The 19,919-nt window shown below is 36.7% G+C and overlaps 1 protein-coding gene across 1 annotated transcript in view; it reads left to right on the forward strand.

Annotated features, from left to right (window-relative positions):
• The first annotated feature begins 3,216 nt into the window (after nucleotides 1-3,216).
• ptprb (protein tyrosine phosphatase receptor type b) overlaps nucleotides 3,217-19,919 on the forward strand; it is a 42,157-nt gene continuing 25,454 nt past the window's right edge. The window contains exons 1-7 of the mRNA XM_051891387.1: nucleotides 3,217-3,698; nucleotides 3,860-4,148; nucleotides 11,694-11,957; nucleotides 14,378-14,641; nucleotides 16,107-16,376; nucleotides 16,736-17,008; nucleotides 17,215-17,481. Coding sequence (XP_051747347.1) covers nucleotides 3,645-3,698; nucleotides 3,860-4,148; nucleotides 11,694-11,957; nucleotides 14,378-14,641; nucleotides 16,107-16,376; nucleotides 16,736-17,008; nucleotides 17,215-17,481 — 1,681 coding nt within the window. The 5' untranslated portion in view covers nucleotides 3,217-3,644. The remainder of the gene's footprint in view (nucleotides 3,699-3,859; nucleotides 4,149-11,693; nucleotides 11,958-14,377; nucleotides 14,642-16,106; nucleotides 16,377-16,735; nucleotides 17,009-17,214; nucleotides 17,482-19,919) is intronic.

The raw sequence follows: 19,919 nt of genomic DNA on the forward strand, positions 1-19,919 counted from the left end.
CAAAGATCCCAAACCCATTCGTCAGCCAGTATTTCGGGTCGCAGAGAGACTTCTGCCAGTTATGAAGGAAGAGTTGGAGGCCATGCAGAGTCTTTGGTGTGATCGAACCTTCAACCAGTGAATGGAGCAATCCAATTGTTCTAGTGCCTAAGAAGGATGGCAGTCTTCGATTCTGTCTGGACTTCCGCAAGCTCAATATTGTGAGCAAATTTGACCCGTATCCCATGCCAAGGGTGGACGAGTTAGTGGAGAGTCTTGGAAGAGCAAAGTATCTCACCACACTTGACCTCTGCAAAGGATATTGGCAAGTCCCACTAAGTCCAGAGAGTAAGGAGATTACTGTATTTAAAACACCGTTTGAACATTTTCAGTTCTGTGTCCTTTCCTTTGCGCTTCATGGAGCTCCAGTTACCTTCTAAAGGATGATGGACCAGATCCTCCATGGGACTGAGAAGTTTGCTGCTGCATACTTAGATGACATAATTTTCAGTCAAAATTGGCAGGAGTGTCTGGGTCATCTGATGGACGTGCTGTTGAGAATTAAGAATGCTGGTCTAACCATCCGCCCAGACAAATGCACAATAGCTAGGACTGAGACACAATACCTAGTGTATGTGCTGGGTCATGGCGTAATATGTCCACAGGTGAGGAAAGTGGAGGCCATCAAAAATGCAGAATGGCCAATGACCAAGAAACAGGTGCGTTCTTTCCTAGGACTTGTGGAATGGTACAGGCGTTTTATCCCCAACTTCTCTGAACGAGCCTTTACCCTTACTGATTTAACTAAAAAAGACAAGCCGAATAAAGTTAACTGGACTCATGACTGTGAGAAGGCTTTTCAGGACCCAAAGGACTCCTTATGCACAGAGCTTGTTTTACAGAGTCCAGACTTTGAAAAGACTTTTACTGCGCAGACATATGCTTCTGAGCATGGCATTGGGGCTGTACTACTTCAGGAAGGTCAAGGGCAGCTCCAACCAATTGCCTACATCAGCAGAAAGCTCCTTTCATGTGAATCCAGGAATTCTACAGTTGAGAAAAAAGTGCCTGGCAATTAAATGGGCATTAGACTCTTTAAGATACTACCTGGTGGAACGCAAATTCAAACTTGAGACTGATCACAGGGCATTAGCCTGGTTGGGCCGTATGAGGGACACAAATGCCCGTATCATCAGATGGTTTTTAGCCATCCAGCCATTTGAATTTGAAATTTTATACAAAACTGCGTCACAAAATTGTACAGCAGATTACCTCTCTAGGACACTCTCGGGTGTCTGAGAAATGTCACAGGTTAACCTGTTGACTCTATAAACTTGGACCTACAAACATACAACCATTTCACTTGTACTGTGCATTGCCGGCAAAATTTACATCTGTGTACACGTTTTTGTTTTGTTTAGTTTCATCTAAGTTTGTTACCGCTGTGTTTTGTTCTAGTTTACAACTTTTTTTTAGTTTGTTTTCTTAAAGTTTGCCACTATTTGTCTAAAATAACAAAATGCCAGAACACAGAATAATTCATGTAATATTTATATATATAAATATAAATAAAGTTTTCCACAAATTTTCCACAAACTTTGTTGCAGTTAAACTTCCCAGATCACACTCTGTACAACCAAACCCATAATCTAGGTAAAACTGCTTTTTAAAGCAACTTCCACATCACTTCCTGTGGAAGCTACCATTTTGGTGTGATGTCAGAGGGGGGAGATTTCAGAAACAGTAGTTTTTGCCATATAATTTGCTGATAAACTTTTTCTCTGTTAATGGTTGTTGTATTAGCTGTTTGGAAGGTTTAAGTGTTGTGTTCGATGTTTATATTATTTAATTTCATTGTTATAAACTTTTTAGTTGGTTTCTGTTATGATGGTATGCCTTGTAGGTGGGGCTCCAGCCTATAAATAGGCTTGCTTGCTGAATGCATTCATTGTGATTGTGGACTCAGAGAAATCACATACTGAGCAGTGTTGCAAACTTGGGCCATCTGGTTTAGCCAAAATTAACACATTGTTGCTGTTTTGTTTTCTTTTTGTACAGTTGTTTTTTTATCTATTTTTGTTTTCTCCTGCACTGTAAATATTTTTGCACCTTCCAATAAAACACCATTTTTGGATTATGCATCAACTTTTTGTACAGCACGTCATTTCCCTTTTCCACTCCAACTGGTCGGTTAAATTATATAATAAATCATGATTAAATTGTTTAAATGATAAATGTATTATAAATTAATAAAATAACAAAAACACAAGAAAAAACAACACAAATTTATGCTCCTTTGAAGCTACACACATCTACACAGGTCGCTACAAATTATAACCGACTAGTTTATTGAAACCTGTTTTTTTTTTTTTTTTTTTTTTTTCCCTCACACTCTTTGGTGTTTCTTTGTGAAACCAGGCATCGGCATGTTGATGACGTTTTGGGGGTATTTGCCCACTCAGATGAGGTTGTATAATCAAATACAACCCTGTATTGTACCTTCAAAGGCTCTGTCATAAATACATACAATGGACAAACTTTGATATGTCTGACAATGCTGCATTGTTCTTGATGTTGGACCCAACATGCCACCTAAAATGTTTTTTAAGATTTTTTTTTTTTTTTTTTTTTACATTCAAACATCTATAATTAACAAATGATCTTGAAAATGAATATCATTGAATATCATGGTTACACTTTATTACAGTGTAACTATACGTTTAAGTACTGAGTAATATTAATTAACAACATACTGTATATGTACATACTATATAACTAGGGTTATGGTTAAGGTTTGTTTTAGAGGTACTTTTTTTTTTAATTTTTTTTTTTACTTATTATAGGAATTACAATAACTGGGTTATAACTAGGTACTAACCCTAAAAATACCCCTAACCCTAACCGTAACCCATGTAGTTACCTCATATTACCAGTACTTTCTAGGGTAAGTATTCTGTAAATACACTGTAAGTACACATACTGTAAAATAAAGTGTAACTGATTTAGGGTTAGTTGCATGTAATTATGCATAATTATGCATACGTAACAAGGACACTAAAATAAAGTGCTACAAAATAATTTATGTAATTCTCTTGATGGAAGAATGTTTACAAGCCTATTAGTAGATGATTTTTCCTTTCAACACATCCTTCTGCAGGAGCACTGAGGACACAGGAAGGAAGTGGGGCTGGGCTGTATTGAGTGTTCATGGAGCCCAAAGTCATTGACATCTATTGTTCCAGCAAAAGTTTCAATTCACAGGCATTTATGACCTAACAAGCTTCTAGTGGATGGTTTATGCTGAAGAAACTTTTTTTAAATTATTATTATTTTTATTAACTAGTCTAGTAAAGTTAGGTTTTTTTAGGAAAAAGATTGCGATCAGACAGACTGTACAACACGTCTCCACTGAACTACCAAAAACAAAGCTTCTGTAGACGTTTGATTGAGGATATCCTTCAGAGACAGAATTGTTTTCCTTCACACGTTCCTGATTGTTGTGGGCTAATGAGTGAAAGTGAGCAGTTCCCACAGAGGTCCTCCAGACTGGATTTTGCAGAAAAGTACTTTAAAAGAACTCCTGGATTATACACCAAGGAATGATGTGCCTTTTCCAACTGGAATTCAGTGTATTAAACAAAAACATCTAAAAACCCTCAATAACAATGCTGGGAAGTAAAGCCATTCATGTAGCTGTTTGGGTAGCATGTGGAATATTGGTAAGTCTTAATTAACATATGTAATAATAATAATAATAAATAATAATAATAGTCCTCTTGTAAAAACTAAACTTGATTTCTTACAAAAATACTTTTCAGTATTTGACTTCTGCATGCTATTTTATCAGTCCAGTAAAAGTATTTCCAACTTTTCTTTTCAGAATACCATGGTGGCAGACACATGGGAATGTAGCATCAAAGTTGTGAAAACAATTTCTACCACGGACTCAATACGAATCATGCTGGATAATGAAGATGTGAAATGCCAATATACAGTTTCTGTCAGGGAGAGACACAATGACTCTAAAGATTGTCATCAAGACCAGGAACAGTTCTCACATTTTGAATGCAAAACTGAGAATTTAGATCCTGGAACATGGCATCACCTGGATATAACAGCAAAGTTTGGTGAAAACCAACAGACTCAACACAATCTCTCCCTGCCAACTAGTAAGAATTCTGCTTCTTTGCATAATTTTCAGCCTGATAGTCAAGAATCACTATTGCTTTTTCTCACTGAACAAACCTCTAAACAGAAATTATTATACTTGCATGTGTAACTCATCAGCGTTTGGGCTCCAGTGTGTTGTGTGATATTTTTTCACTAAGTGACAATACTTATGAGCGATTAACTATAGAGATAAAGACGAAGAACTGGTGACTTTAAATGAGAAAAAGTTATATTATAATATTTGTCAAGACTTTTTCATTATAGTTTAGATTTCATTTCTAGCAGCTTCATCATTGCATTTTTTGTCCAATGCCATTCAATTTGAACACTGAATAAGCCATACATTTAAAAATCATAATCCATGCTCAAAAACAGCCATGGACCATACTTTCGTCTTCTTTTGCTTGATTGTAACTACACAAATTAATTACAGCTGTAATTATATGCAGGTATTTTTAAATATAACTAGAATGTAAAAATATGTATGTACACAATGTGCATACTATCAAATAATTAATATAAATGTTAGAACATACTAGTTAAAGACACTTATAAAGTTGGACCTTATAATTTTTTAATCTTTCAATATTTAATATTTTTTTATTACTGTGAACTTATATTATTTGTATAATAGTTGTTTGATATAATATATAAATTAAAACGGAAGATTAATATGTATAAATTAAGTTTATTGTTTGTGTTTAGCATTTTGCCTCCACGCTTGTTGTAAGGTGAGATGTATCACACGTGTATTATTATTACATAAATACATTATATAGAAAATGTCCCGTTGCAAAATAAATAAATAAATAAATGGTGTCCCATCAATTGGGTACACGTGCATTGCATAGAGTTCTGCACTGATGACGTCTTTTGTAGGCCAACTTGAAAGTAAGCATCACCCTGGTTCCCTCAATAAACAAAGCCAATAGGATTTTTCCATTTTTCAATTATATCCACAGATTCACGCATGCCATATAGTAGTAAATACAAAACAGATTTAAACACAGGAGAATTACACCAGCAACAAAATGTTAGAGATGTCTCTGAGAATTACAGGATGTTTATTGTGCCAAGTTGTGGAAAAACACAGTCTATGCATTGCCTTCCTTGTGATTATAACATCAAGAAAGCATGGATGAACTTTTTTAGTCCCAGTCAGATCACATGTTCAGACACTGTTCGTTTGTTTGCTTCATTTTTACTGCAGATTCATTTTTAAACAAGACACAGTTTGACGCAGACTTTTCAGAGAGACTGAAAATATAAAATGATACAGTGCCAGTGTCACATGCGCTCTGTGTAGGTTTTGGGACTTTTGTCTTACTTTCTGTCTTGAGTGCCATGTTGTAGTTATGCAAGGAAAGCTGGCGTTACGCTAAAGGTAAAAACAGAGAAGTGCCGGTACTGTGTACCGGCGTGTACCTGCCCATTTCAAGCGCTGGTTCTTTGTAGTTTTCCCTGTTGATTAGTCTTACCCAGGTGTGTATCGTTATCTTGTTAAGCTTGTTTGCCCTTGTGTTTAAATAGTCCTTGTGTTTCTTTTGTGCTTTGTCATTTGCTGTTTGCTGTTTGTGTAGATGGTTCTATTCCCTGTGCTCTTGGTGTTCCTTTTGTCCCTTTGCACATAGATCCACCTCGCCTGCCATCTTTTCAGCTCCAGCATCATTACAGATTGACTGACCTAAAATGGATCTAGCAGGGGTTTGTTTGATACTACTTCGCCAGGGCCAGAATTTCTCTTGAGGACCACATTCGTGAGTTCCCGGACCTTGCATACAACACTCACTTCCCGGACCATAATTAGATTTCTTTCTTTTGCTCTGGACTCAATGAACCACTATGCACAAAACTTGGCAATAATGGTCTTCGAGCATCGCTGTGTGAATGTTTGAATTATACTCTCCAGGTGAGGGGGTCCTCCTCCACTTCACCGACAGTGAAGGGGGACCCGCTCATCTGGAGAGTGTAATCCAAAACTTCACACAGCAACCCTAAACAATTTTTGGGGGCAGGGGGGCTATACAACTCAAGCTCCGAGTTCCCTGTGTCCCCTCACAGCTCCGCTATGACCATGGAGGCCATCTGCTTCTCTGTGGTGGTCTCCAGCACTACTACCATAGCCAACTGCTCTGCCTGCTCCACCCTGGCCACCTGCTCTGCCCTGGCCAACTCCCGACTGTCTCCATCAACTCCACCTCCATTGAAAGCCCCGTGGAACAGCAGTCCAATGACATTGCCTCCTATTACTTCCACTATGAAGATGTCTTTTGCCCCAAACAAGCCTACCAGTTGCGCTCGCACCGACCATGGGACCGTGCTATCGACCTCATACCCACTGAGTCAGTGCCCTGTGGAAAGATTTATCCACTCTCCCTGCCAGAGCAAAAGGCCACGGAGGAGTATGTGGAAGAGGCCTTCCAACAAGGCTACATCTGCCCGTCCACTTCCCCTACTGCTTCCAATTTTTCTTTGTGGCCAAAAAGGACAGAAGATTGTATAGCCTTGCATCGTTTACTAGTCCCTAAACAAAATCACCATCAATTTCGTTATTTGCCTCCCCTTATCCCAGCTGCTTTGGAACTGTTGGAACGCCTTCCAGTACCTTAAACGAGCCTTCACTGCTGCTCCCCTCTTAGTTTATCCTGATCCAGATAAATCTTTTGTGGTTGAAGTGGATGCTTCTATGACCAGCATAGGGACCGTCTTGTCTCACTAGCAGGGGAAACCTTCCCGACTCCATCCATGCACCTTCTTCTTTAGGGAAAAATTATGACATTGGCAACTGAGAACTGCTCACTATCAAGTTAGAGTGGCGGCATTGGCTGGAGGGGGCCCGTCATCCATTCCTGGTACTCACCAACCACCGAAATCGAGAGTATCTCTGAGAAGCCAAGAGGCTTAACCCCAGACAGTCAAGATGGGCTCTCTTCTTCACATGGCTTGAGTGGTCCATCTCCTATCGTCCAGGGATGAAAAATGTGAAAGCAGATGCCTTGTCCCATTTCTACTTTCCAAAAGAAATTCCAGAGAATCCTGAAACCCATTCTGCAGCTTAATGTTGTCGTCCGTCCCATTCGTGCCAAAGCGCGAAAGCACGTTTGAATTTAGCAGTGAACATTCTGATCTTACTGGTGTTGTTGTACGCTTCAAAGGGTTCAAATCGATCAACTTTTGCCTTTCTTACCTCAAATTTTATGGACATTCTAACTGCATTCTATAGGCTATATCACGCAGTGAGTTGCCCTGCATCATATTCATCATCAGTCAACTGTATGAAATGTCAGATGACCTATGTAGGTCTGGGGGTGGGGCAAGTGCGTTAAAAGCATTAAAAATTTTAATGCATTATTTTTTCCGTAAATAATTAATCTAATTAACGCATTAAATTTACAGCCCTAAAAACAATATAGACTATAGCAAATATTGGCTGGATATATATAAGCTGGATATATATTTGTATCCAACTTTATCCGCATACATACAGTATACTCATGTACGGCGATATATAGTATGTAAAATACATTATCTCAACTGCTTGATTGCTTGTATCGTCACAAAATGTAAACTATACTATCACCCACCACTAATCTGCTAAATGTGACTATAATGCATGAAGATAAGATGTTATAAACAGTAACATCATGATTTTCAGTAGCTGCCTTTTGTGTATTGTGAAAAGCCCTCAATAAATAGATTGTTTGCAATTTTGCATGAGCAGATTGTAAACACTAAGCAGACTAGTGAGTAGATAAGTTTACCTATCCCCGACAACCTCTGTAGTCGCATTTAGGAACTCATTAACAACCTCCTTTTTCAAGACACGTAAAAGCTTTAAAAAAAAATCACAATATATATTATATCAGTATACTACTGATATATTTGGTCGTAGAATAAAATGTTAACCACAGAGTTTATTTCAGCCATTTAACCAAAAATCCATTGACTGCAGGATGATGAAACAAGAAATGCTAAATGTTAACTCATTTCTGGGTTTTTGCCAACAAAAATTCTTCATCCCTGCAGCACTCCAAACCTCTGAAGTAAATTACCCCTGCTCCGGAGGAGGTTATGTTTATAGAATAAGTTGGTACTTATGTATCCAGGTATGTTGCATAATCTGCTTTCAGAAATATGTCCCAGGTTAAAACACCACACCCTTAAATCTAGCCAAGAAAGGCTCTCCAAAATGTCTTGGGACATTTGTCTGCATTGAACCATTGGAGAAATTCAGTAGTCCTTAAAAACTATTCAAATTTGGATTTTGTTATACAAGTGAAGGTATTGATACATCTTTGCGCTTTAAATCTTCTTTATGAGAACAATGCTGTACATTGCATCATAAGGTGGAATAAATATCATTAAGTAACTGACGCTTGGAACTATTTTCTTTACTGAAGCAAATATAGGCAATATTCTGGTAATATTCTGTCTAAAATGTAAGTTACTCAATATTAACTTCTTATTTATTAGTCTAGTTTATTGTCTAAAAGGAATAACTCACTTGTCGCAATCATGCTCTGAATATCAGTGCTTGTATCTGTGGTCGATTGTATCTGTATTACTAAATCACAGCTGATAATCAGAACAACAATGCTTGATCGCATGATATTGTTTAATTATGACATTTTTATCAAACAGTAAACAACAATGAACAAAAATATATTGGACATTTCACTGATACTATGTGAAAGAACTTTAAAATGTGTGTTCACAGATTATGTAAATCTAGAGCTATGTGCCTGGTAAATCCAAATGGCCAAGTATCAAAAGCTTCTCTAAATATGAGGAAAGGTTGGATTGTGCTGATAATGTGCTGTGTATATGCGTCTGGGCTAAACTCCAAAACAGGAGTTTGACTGTAGGTCAATTCTTTCAGACTGTTCTCCCCTCCCATCCGGCTCATTGTTCTTTTGTTCTAATATATACAAAGACGCATTAGCTCTCAGAGGTCAGTCTGATTACAGTGACACTTATATAACTTACAGTGGCCCTAAAAATTTATTTGGACACTTAGGTTATACTTATAATTGCATTTGAGAACAAAATATCAAACCAAGTGATAAAAAATACATACAAATTAAAGTGCTACTGTGACACTAAGTAATTGGTAAAATGTTCTGAGAAAAATTTGTTTTAGGTGGTCCAAATATGTACCTGTAAATCTGCATATTAATATCTCCAGGCATACTAGATAGTAGCTCCTTGTGTACAGATTTCCATAATTAAAACAAAAGACAATGGTTGGGGTGTTATTTTCATTTGCTATTTTAGTTATTTAATATTGCATTTTGTTAGTTAACACACACACATATGGTTCTTAAGGAGAAAGAGAGTGGAAAAAAAGTCATTAGAAGAGGTTGCCTGAATGTGACCTTGAGGCTTAAAGGTTTCTTATCCTGTTCTCTCACAATACACTTTCAACAAAACCTCATCAGGAAGAGCTTTCTTAAAAAAGCAATCAGCAGCACTATCGTGTTTTCACATATAGGTTGTTAGACATTCCACTGCTAATTATTCACAGCAGGACCCACTGTGTCCACACCTTTCCTTTCTGCATAACAGAGTTCTCACAGACAGCACTGCCATATTAGAAGGACTGGTATGATAACGTCTGTCTGAGGCAACAAAATCCAAAGAGACCACAAACTGATTTTGTGTCTTTTTGTTACGTAGACCATATTTAGCTATGTGTATGCAAGATTTAAAGTATAAATATTACTTCACTTCATTGCAATAATGCTCTCTCTTTCTCTCTCTTTATATATATATATATATATATACACACACACACACAACCCAAATTCCGGAAATGTTGGGACGTTTTTTAAATTTGAATAACATGAAAACTGAATGACTTTCAAATCACATGAGCCAATATTTTATTCACAATAAAACATAGATAACATAACAAATGTTTAAACTGAGAAATTTTAAAATTTTATGCACAAAATGAGCTCATTTCAAATTTGATGCCTGCTATAGGTCTCAAAATAGTTGGGACAGGGGCATGTTTACCATGGTGTAGCATCTCCTCCTCTTTTCAAAACAGTTTGAAGATGTCTGGGCATCGAGGTTATGAGTTTCTGGAGTTTTGGTGTTGGAATTTGGTCCCATTCTTGCCTGATATAGGTTTCCAGCTGCAGAAGAGTTTGTGGTCGTCTTTGATGTATTTTTCATTTAATGATGCACCAAATGTTCTCTATAGGTGAAAGATCTGGACTGCAGGCAGGCCAATTCAGCACCCGGACTCTTCTACAATGAAGCCATGCTGTTGTAATAGCTGCAGTATGTGGTTTTGCATTGTCCTGCTGAAATACACAAGGCCTTCCCTGAAATAGACGTCACCTGGAGGGGAGCATATGTTGCTCTAAAACCTTTATATATCTTTCAGCATTTATAGTACCTTCCAAAACATGCAAGCTGCCCATACAGTATGCACTTATGCACCCCCATACGATCAGAGATGCTGGCTTTTGAACTGAACGCTGATAACACGCTGGAAGGTCTCCCTCCTCTTTAGCCCAGAGGACACGGCGTCCGTGATTTCCAACAAGAATGTCAAATTTGGACTCGTTTGACCATAGAACACTTTTCCACTTTGAAACAGTCCATTTTAAATGAGCCTTGGCCCACAGACACGACGGCGCTTCTGGATCATGTTCACATATGGCTTCCTTTTTGCATGATAGAGCTTTAGTTGGCATCTGCAGATGGCACGGCAGATTGTGTTTACCGACAGTGGTTTCTGGAAGTATTCCTGGGCCCCATTTAGTAATGTCATTGACACAATTATGCTGATGAGTGATGCAGTGTCGTCTGAGGGCCCGAAGACTACAGGCATCCAATAAAGGTCTTCAGCCTTGTCCCTTACGCACAGAGATTTCTCCAGTTTCTCTGAATCTTTTGATGATGTTAAGCACTGTGGATGATGAGATTTGCCTTTGCAATTTGACGTTGAGGAACATTGTTTTTAAAGTATTCCACAATCTTTTTACGCACTCTTTCACAGATAGGAGAGCCTCTGCCCATCTTTACTTCTGAGAGACTCTGCCTCTCGAAGACATCCCTTTTATAGCTAATCATGTTACAGACCTGAAATCAATTAATATAATTAGTTGCTAGATGTTCTCCCAGCTGAATCTTTTAAAAATTTCTTGCTTTTTCAGCCATTTGTTGCCCCCGTGCAAACTTTTTTGAGACATGTAGCAGGCATCAAATTGTGTCAAAAGTGTAAAATTTCTCCGTTTAAACATTTATTATGTCATCTATATTCTATTGTGAATAAAATATTGGCTCATGTGATTTGAAAGTCTTTTAGTTTTCATTTTATTCAAATTTAAAAAACGTCCCAACATTTCCGGAATGTTGAATTGTATCTGTGCGTTTGTGTGTATATATATATATATATATATATATGTATATATATATATATATATATATGTATGTATAGATAGATTTAATTATACTTTTTTAATTATACTTTTTTATATTATTTTAAATGTTTCACATGATTGACAGTATTTTATATGTCTTTTGGTTAGGACCTTCAGCAGTAGAAAATCTCAGGGTTTCTGGGGATGTGAACAGACTGGAAGTTTCATGGCAACCTGGTCCAGGCAAAATAGAGGGATATCGAATCATGCTCATAGACAGCAATGGCATGGGTTCAATCTGGAATGCAACAGTTGCGAACACAACCACCTCTTATACAATAAAAGGGCTTATTTCTGGACGACTCTACAACATCAGTATCATTACAGAGTTTGGAGAGCTACAGAATTCAGTGTCTAGACAAGCACAAACAGGTAATTTGTATTAGATCATCAAGTAATAAATTAATTAACATATAAAAAATTTGACAATACAGACACTAAAATGTTGTTTCCTTCAACACTCTTTGTGTATGTGTATGTGTGTGTGTGTGCTCATATATCTGTGCCTGTATGAATTCCTCTGCTGTATTTTAAGCAGATATGTTAACACCCTTTCCTGTTTTGAGCACTGAAAGGTCACTTCTCCTTGTGCTGTGTCACATTATGTCATGCTGTCTTAGTCATAAAACATGCTGCATTCATTATAAATTCCTAAACTTAGTGAATTTGTGTGCCTTGTTATTTGACAGACTAAGGCTACGTTCACACTCTCAGTCCAAATCTGATTATTTGGGTATCCGATTGGAATCTGATCTAAAAATATTGACTGTCCACATTGTGTATCGAAACTATTCAGATCCGATTTGTGTGTTCCGCGCCACTCTTTCGTTTTCCGAAATACTGTATCTGCATTGGTTTCTATAGCAATGATGTTTAGTTGATAGGTATATGGCAAAACAACAACAACAGCCACAACATGGAGGGGTTTGCAATAAAGATGTTGTCTCATTTACAACAATGTGTAGCCGCCACGCTGCTTCAAACCGGTTTCAAAACATTTTTCCGTTATATTGTCATTTTCTGCTTGTTCAGCACTACCTTGTGTCTGCAGTGACTTTCAGCATGTTTCCTATAACAACGCATCTGATGTGTACATTTACGGGGCGCGAGAAGGTCAACCATGCGAAATCCGATGAGGCATGCATTTCCCAAAAGCATCGTTAGCCAACTAACATCGCAAGTTCCGTCGTTACTAACATAGTTCAAAGGTTTGGTGTTTCCCGAAACCATAGTTCAAACAAACATTCGCAAACTGCATCGCAAACTTGTGTGGTTGGAACGACAGCTCTCGAGCTGTGGTTAGAAGCATAGTTTCTTGTTTTTATGACATGTGGACTTAATCATTATCTTGAGCAAAATAAGCAAGCTGACATTAAGTACAATGTATATCTTTTTTTTCTTTTTTTTTTTTTTGAATAGATACAAATGTCATTTACATATTTTAGTTTGTCAAGAGATTTAAAGCACCGTTTTTGAAGAGTGCGCATGTGCGTACGTGCTCTAGTAGCCTACGTAAGAACAAGCCTATGATTGAATCTGGAAATAAAGCAAAATAACTGAGAAAAATTAGAAAAAAATGAGATGAGAAAATGAGAAAAATTAGTCTTCTGATGCCATTATAGCAAAAAATCTAGCATTAATTCAATCTCAAATGGATTCATTTAAAGAAGTTATTACTCACCACCTGCATGACGTCATTCACCAATGTGGCCGAACTACAGGTTTGCGACAATACGGTTTCGGGAAACAGTCATGACTAGCTAGTTGATTTGTTCAACAATGCATCGTACTATGGTAGTGAAGCAGCAAGTAACGTCGTTGTACATGAAACACACCCCAGAAATGCGATTTCAAACCACATATGAATGTAGCTCCAAACGGATTTGTAAATATCACATTTTATGTAATTTTTTGCCGTTCACACTTGCTAAATCTGATTGGATTTCAATCAGATATGCACAAAAATTGGATTTGGACTGATAGTTCTAACGAGGCTTATGGCCGTTTCACGCCAGTTTCACACCACAAGCGTGAGCGGCACGTAAGCAGCGCATATTAAAAAAATTAAAAATATGCACCCCATACGCACTGCAAACGGAGTATGCAGGCGTTAAGCTCATTGTCACTAGGTAACACAATATGTCAGGGTGTATTGTGTATTGTGTCACAACATATCACAATACAAAAATGCAACAATATTGTATCGTGGATAGTGACAATATGCGTTTTGCATAGATCACCCAAAATGAAAATTTCTGTGTGAGAAAAAATTTAAGTTTACAGAGTTTACAAGTTTAGTGTCAGTACTACATTAAATTACTATATTTAATGTTGAATATAATGTATAATAATGCAATGGTGGAATATATGTGGGTCCTGATAATGCCAAATGTCTTATGTTACCAGTAAAAAGTCTACATTATTTAAAATATATCTACCATACACTGTACCAGATGCGTGTATAATCTGAACTGAATAAGGAATAATTTTAACAGCAATACACAAAGTTGTCCCCTGCCAAGTAATTTACCCATGTGTGTTAATGGAAATAGAAATACAAATATAAATTAAAACACACTGATAGACAAAAATAAAAATTAAAACTATAATTGAAAATTGAAAAACTTAAACTAAACAAATAGACTTTGTAAAATAACTGAATCAAAACTAAATAAATTAAAAACCTAAAACTATAATAATCTTTTTTTCTTTTCTTTTTTTTTTTTACTTTAAACAGGCATTTTAATATCTTTAGTGAGTAATGTGACTGATTTCTCCCTCTTCCTGTACAGTCCCAGCTGCTGTCTCTAACCTCCGAGTGGAGAACAATGGCAACCAGAACACCCTCAGGGTTCTGTGGGATAAAGCCTCGGGTGATGTGGACAGTTACCTTGTCAATCTGACATTACCTGGTTCAAACTCTATTGAGAAAGACCTGTCCCCTAATAGTACAGATGTGATGTTTGACAGTCTGAGTCCTGGAAAGACCTACCAGGTGTCAGTCAGCACCAGGAGTGGAACACTTTCTAATAAGACATGGATCACAGGAAAAACTGGTTAGTACAAGTTACTGGATAAATCAGTTCACTTTATGCTGTAAGTGCTCTAAGACACATTTATTCAATATAGTGATTTGTTAATTCATAAATATTTTGGGCAGGCACAAAAGACTACTCTCTGCGCACTTACCTAATACATAATCATTGTGAGACATATTGTTGGGAAGTGCGTTAGCCATACTTGATTTAAACTTTGCCTGCTGAAGCCACAACAAAACAAAACAATAACAAAAACAATAGTCCTGACTTCTAACACGCACCTACAATGTTCAGCATGGCTGTAAGAAAAACAAAAACTGCTGGCTCTTTTTTTTTTTTAGATTGAAAGATCTGAAAAAGCCTATTCATATACATGCATCAAATTTGGTGCAGCATCATTGTTTGCTAACAACACCAGCAGCAAAACACTGATGTATTAGTGCACACCTACAGTATACTTTTAAGTGAAATCGAAGAATGAACTGGTAGAACATCATTTCGAACAAAATCAGGCCAAAAGAAAGTATGTTTCTGGAGTTTGAAACAACTTGCCAAAGTGAACTTTCCAGAAAAGTTCACTCTGGCCAGTGATTACTTAATAGGTAGGTGTGGCTCTTCTTTAACATAGAAATCTTCGGTTCATTTCTTCTGTCCAGTCTGTCAAGGTCAGACGTGAGTAAAAACATGAACACCCTAGAGAGCTGCTTTATAGTAGAAATTGAAGTTGTAAGCCCTGATCTTAAAATGTCACCCTAAGAGAAGAACAGCTCAGCTCTTCAAGCACTCTCAAATGAGAATTAAAAAAAAAAAAAAAAAAAATCCAAAAGAACAAAGGGGAAGTGCATTTCCTTATGTTCCCTCCCCTCTCTGTCTGCCCTACTCTCCAGCATTCCATTTTAAACAAACAATTCACACTCATTCCCCTTTCTTTCACCCACACTGTAGAGCAACAAACTAATGGCATGTTTATACAGCAACGATGGACTAAAAACAGAAAAAAAATTCCTTTGCGTTTTTTGTGTACAGATGACAACATTGTCAAAACGATCTGCAAAAATGACTAAAAACGCTGTAATATGGATGCCAGGCCAGTAGTTGGCGATGTCAGTTTGTAAAGAAACACTACACGCCTATAGACACGTAATACACATGACGTCACCACTTTCACAAATTTGTAGCTTACACAGAGATAGTAACGGTAACGTTTTTTTGTTTTGTTTTTTTTGAAAACTTGCACTTTGAAAGTCATTTTCAAAAGTTTGCATTTTCAGGCCTCCAAAACGCCATTGTCGTGTAATTAAGTTTTCCATTTTTAGTTGGAAAAATTGTCGTATAAACGTTCCTTAAAGGGTTTTGAAAGGCCTCTTTTTAATATAATTATATATTATATTTATTATTATTATTATTATTATATAATTATACCAACTATTTATTATATAGTTACATTTTATAATTTGTATTTAATATTGTTTTTCCCTATTAGAACCAGGGAAGGTGTCAGATCTGGTGATGGAGAATCTCTTTGATCGTGGCATGCTAAAGATCACCTGGACACCACCTCCCGGAGAATGGGAGAACATACGTGTGGTGCTGTCAAATGGAAGTGAAATCCTGGTTAACCAAACTGTGAACAGAACGGCAAAGGAAATACTCTTGTCAGGGTTACATCTGCAGCCTGGCAGAGTGTACAGCATGGCAGTCAGTGTAGAGAATTGTGGCCTGGCTAATACTGTCTATTACCAGGGGGAAATAGGTAACCATTTGTCAATACTCTCAATAACTATAAATAATTTAAAATACAAGAATCTGTTCAGATCAATGCAAAGGAAATAGCAAAATGAATGAAAATGGAATTTCACTCTCTGTCAGAAGGTGGCAATTACAGAAAATTATTATTTAATGGAAGAATGAATTAAAGTCTTTTTTATAACATTATAAACTTGTAAGGTAGTGCTTTACAGTAAAATTGTAAAACTTAATGTAACCTCAATTTTTGAATTTTTGAAAATAATACTGATTGAAAGAAATTCAATATGGTTGTATGCTATTCCTAACATAGCATTATTTAAAATTGTATTTTTGGTTATGTAACAACTTTCTTTTTCTTTTCAGGTCTTCCGCCAGTATCTCAGCTGCACATCCGTCACTCAGACGAGACCTCCCTAAGCGCTCTGTGGACTCACGCCTCTGGCTCATCATCCCGTGATCGCTACATCATTCAGCTTTTCCAAACCAACACGTCTACAGTTATTCAGACACGAACCTTGAGCCGTGACATGAGAGAGTGCACCTTTAACGTTCTTACGCCTGGTCGCCTGTATGACATTACTGTAACCACCATCACAAAGAACATTCATAGTTCTGCTACACTAAAGGGAAGAACATGTAAGGTTATCTTGTCATTTTCTAAGAAAGATTACTCAGTTTTCCTAGTTTAGTGATAACTGTTTACTTTCTGAAGTTTTGGTTATGTCTTATTTTCAAAAACTGATGATTTTCTAATATTTTCTTCATTGGAAAACTGTTTTTATATTAGTAAAGGAAATGTAATATTAAAATAATCTGATTGTAATCAAATGCTGTGTTCTCAGTGCCTTTAAAGGTGAATCACCTGAAACTAAGTAATAAGGGAAATACAGACCGTCTGAATGCCAGCTGGGAGAAACCACTTGGGGATCTGGATTTCTACCACTTGCTGCTGTTACGGGGCGAACAGACGGTGCACAATGTTTCTGTTCCAGCAAACACAACATCCACCCTGCTCCCATTCCTCAGACCCGGTGCTTTACACAAGTTAATGGTTACCACTGTCAGCGGGTCACAGACCTCCAAACTAGCCGAGGCTGAATGCCGTACAGGTAACATTGTTTGAAAGTATGTAAAAACCAGCTAAATCTGGTTGAAATAAACATTACTCAAAATAATACAAGTGTTTAAGGGTAGGGGAGAGTGGGGTAAGATGAGCCATTTTTTTACTTATGTGGTCCTCAAGATAAGGGAAAATGAGGCAGAAGTACAATGAAAGTATTTAAAAATATTCCAAAAATATGGCTACTTATAAAAAAAGTGTTCCTCTGGCTCAATTTACCCCAGGTAAGGGGTAAGTTGATCCGAGTCAGTAGGTGGGTGTAAACTGACCATCTAACCGAATCTGAATCAAACCTATGTGAAATTTTAAAGATAATGTACCTATTTTAAAAAATAATTTAATAATCACATTTCCTTTTACAAATATTCTTTGTTAAATTATTTTACAAATATTTCTTTTATTAAAGCTAACTTAAACAACATAAAACCAACCAAATGAAGTTGAAATTTCAGTATGTTTAATTGTTTGCATTTCTGAAACAATATGTTGAACACCAAAGATGTAATCTTCCCATAAACAGACTAAACAGAGAGTTTGTTGAGTAAAATTAAATAAAAACTAAATAAGAATGAATAAATGTCACTGAAACTAATAAACATTTTAGTCAAAAAGTTCTTGATATGGTAGTTTTTCTGCAATGTCGACCATGTTAGGCCATTAGAGACTACAGGTGGAAAGATATATGATTGAACATCCTCTGGTTCGTATCAGAGAAGGATTTGGTATACTTGTACACTGTTCCTATCAAACAAACTTGAAAATAAAGATAAACTAAACCAGTTGCGTAATATTACATTGAAATGACACCAGTTTATACTTCAGATTTAACTTAAATTCAGTGCCTTATCATGGGGTAAGTTAAAACACTGGCTCAATTTACCCCACAGCATTTGGCTCACTTTGCCCCATAGCTGCCATTTTAGGAAAAGCTAGCTAGCTTACCAATTCAGAATAATATTTAGCTAAATTACTTGCATGGTTTTATACGTTGCTAAATCACGAATATTCATCATAAATATTTTTAGACCTGGACAAATTTGCGTTGATGAACAGCCATTATATCTGTTATGTTAAAATTTTACTTTGACAAGCCAAAAACAGTTTTTAAAGTAAATAAGCAACTTCCACTCCTCCCATGTGCTTCTCCTTTTCACAGTCTGGCAGAAATGATGGGTGGTTCTAAAATGTATGGTCACATGACAATAAAATGGTACGGTTGCCAAGATACAGGGGGTGGGTCAACTTGCCCACTGGCTCATCTTACCCCACTCTCCCCTACATTTACACGACAACGATATGCTTAAAACGGAGAAGTTTTTCCTTTGAGTTTTCCACGTACAGACGACACCATTGTCAAAATGATCCCCATTCATACAAATCTGTGAAAATGACTAAAACCACTGTATTCTGCGGGTAGGCCATTGAATGGCAATGAAACACTATAGACTGCACATGTAATGCGCATGTGCATGACGTCATCTTTCCACAGATTCACGTTTTTGCATTTTCAGTCCACCAATACGCCGTTGTCGTGTAAATGAACGGCCAAAACGCATAAAACGTTTTCCGTTTTTGTTTTGTTTATATGTATTATTTCAGAATATGCAAAATATCTATTATATAATGTAGATTTTAAAATGTATGTATAAATATATTTTATTTATATTTCCTCATATATTTTTTGCCCATCTTTTTTCCCTTAAATATTTTCCCACAGAATAAATTCACAACACCATCTCTGCAAAACTATTCTCAGTTCAATACAAAGGGGATTTATGGAATTTCAGGAAGCTCTGCATGAAAGGAGCAGGTCATTTTAAACACATCCTGCTGGGCTCAAATGCTCTGTTTATTTTCAGATAGTTTTTAATGAAGTCTTGTGAAGTGGCCCAAACAATGGATGACAGTTGCACACTCTATAGCAGCTAGACACTATATATACCACATGAAAATATTCTGTCAAAACATTTCGATTCACATGTAATTCACATGCACACTCGCTTTTAAAAAGTTCTGAGTTGGATTTAATAGTTTCCTGTGCATATGGATCTTGAGTTTACCTGGAGATACTTAACTGCATTTCTGTTCATGGAAGTTTCAAGTTTGAAGTATGAATTGAAGTTTATGTTCCCTGTTTATTAAAAAGACTGTTCTAGAGTTTTCTATTACTGGCTTTAATTACCTAAAGTACTTTTTTGTGGATTTCAGTAGCGATCAAAACCTATGTTATTCAAATTTGCTAAAGACTGTTTTAAAGGGTTAGTTCACCCAAAAAATGAAAATTCTGTCAATAATTACTCAACCTCATGTCGTTCCACACTCGTAAGATCTTCAGAACACAAATTAAGATATTTTTGATAAAATCTGATGGCTCAGTAAGGCCTCCATTGACAGCAAGATAATTAACACTTTCAAATGCCCAGAAAG

Source organism: Ctenopharyngodon idella, chromosome 4, assembly GCF_019924925.1.
Source record: "Ctenopharyngodon idella isolate HZGC_01 chromosome 4, HZGC01, whole genome shotgun sequence".
Lineage (NCBI taxonomy): Eukaryota > Metazoa > Chordata > Actinopteri > Cypriniformes > Xenocyprididae > Ctenopharyngodon > Ctenopharyngodon idella.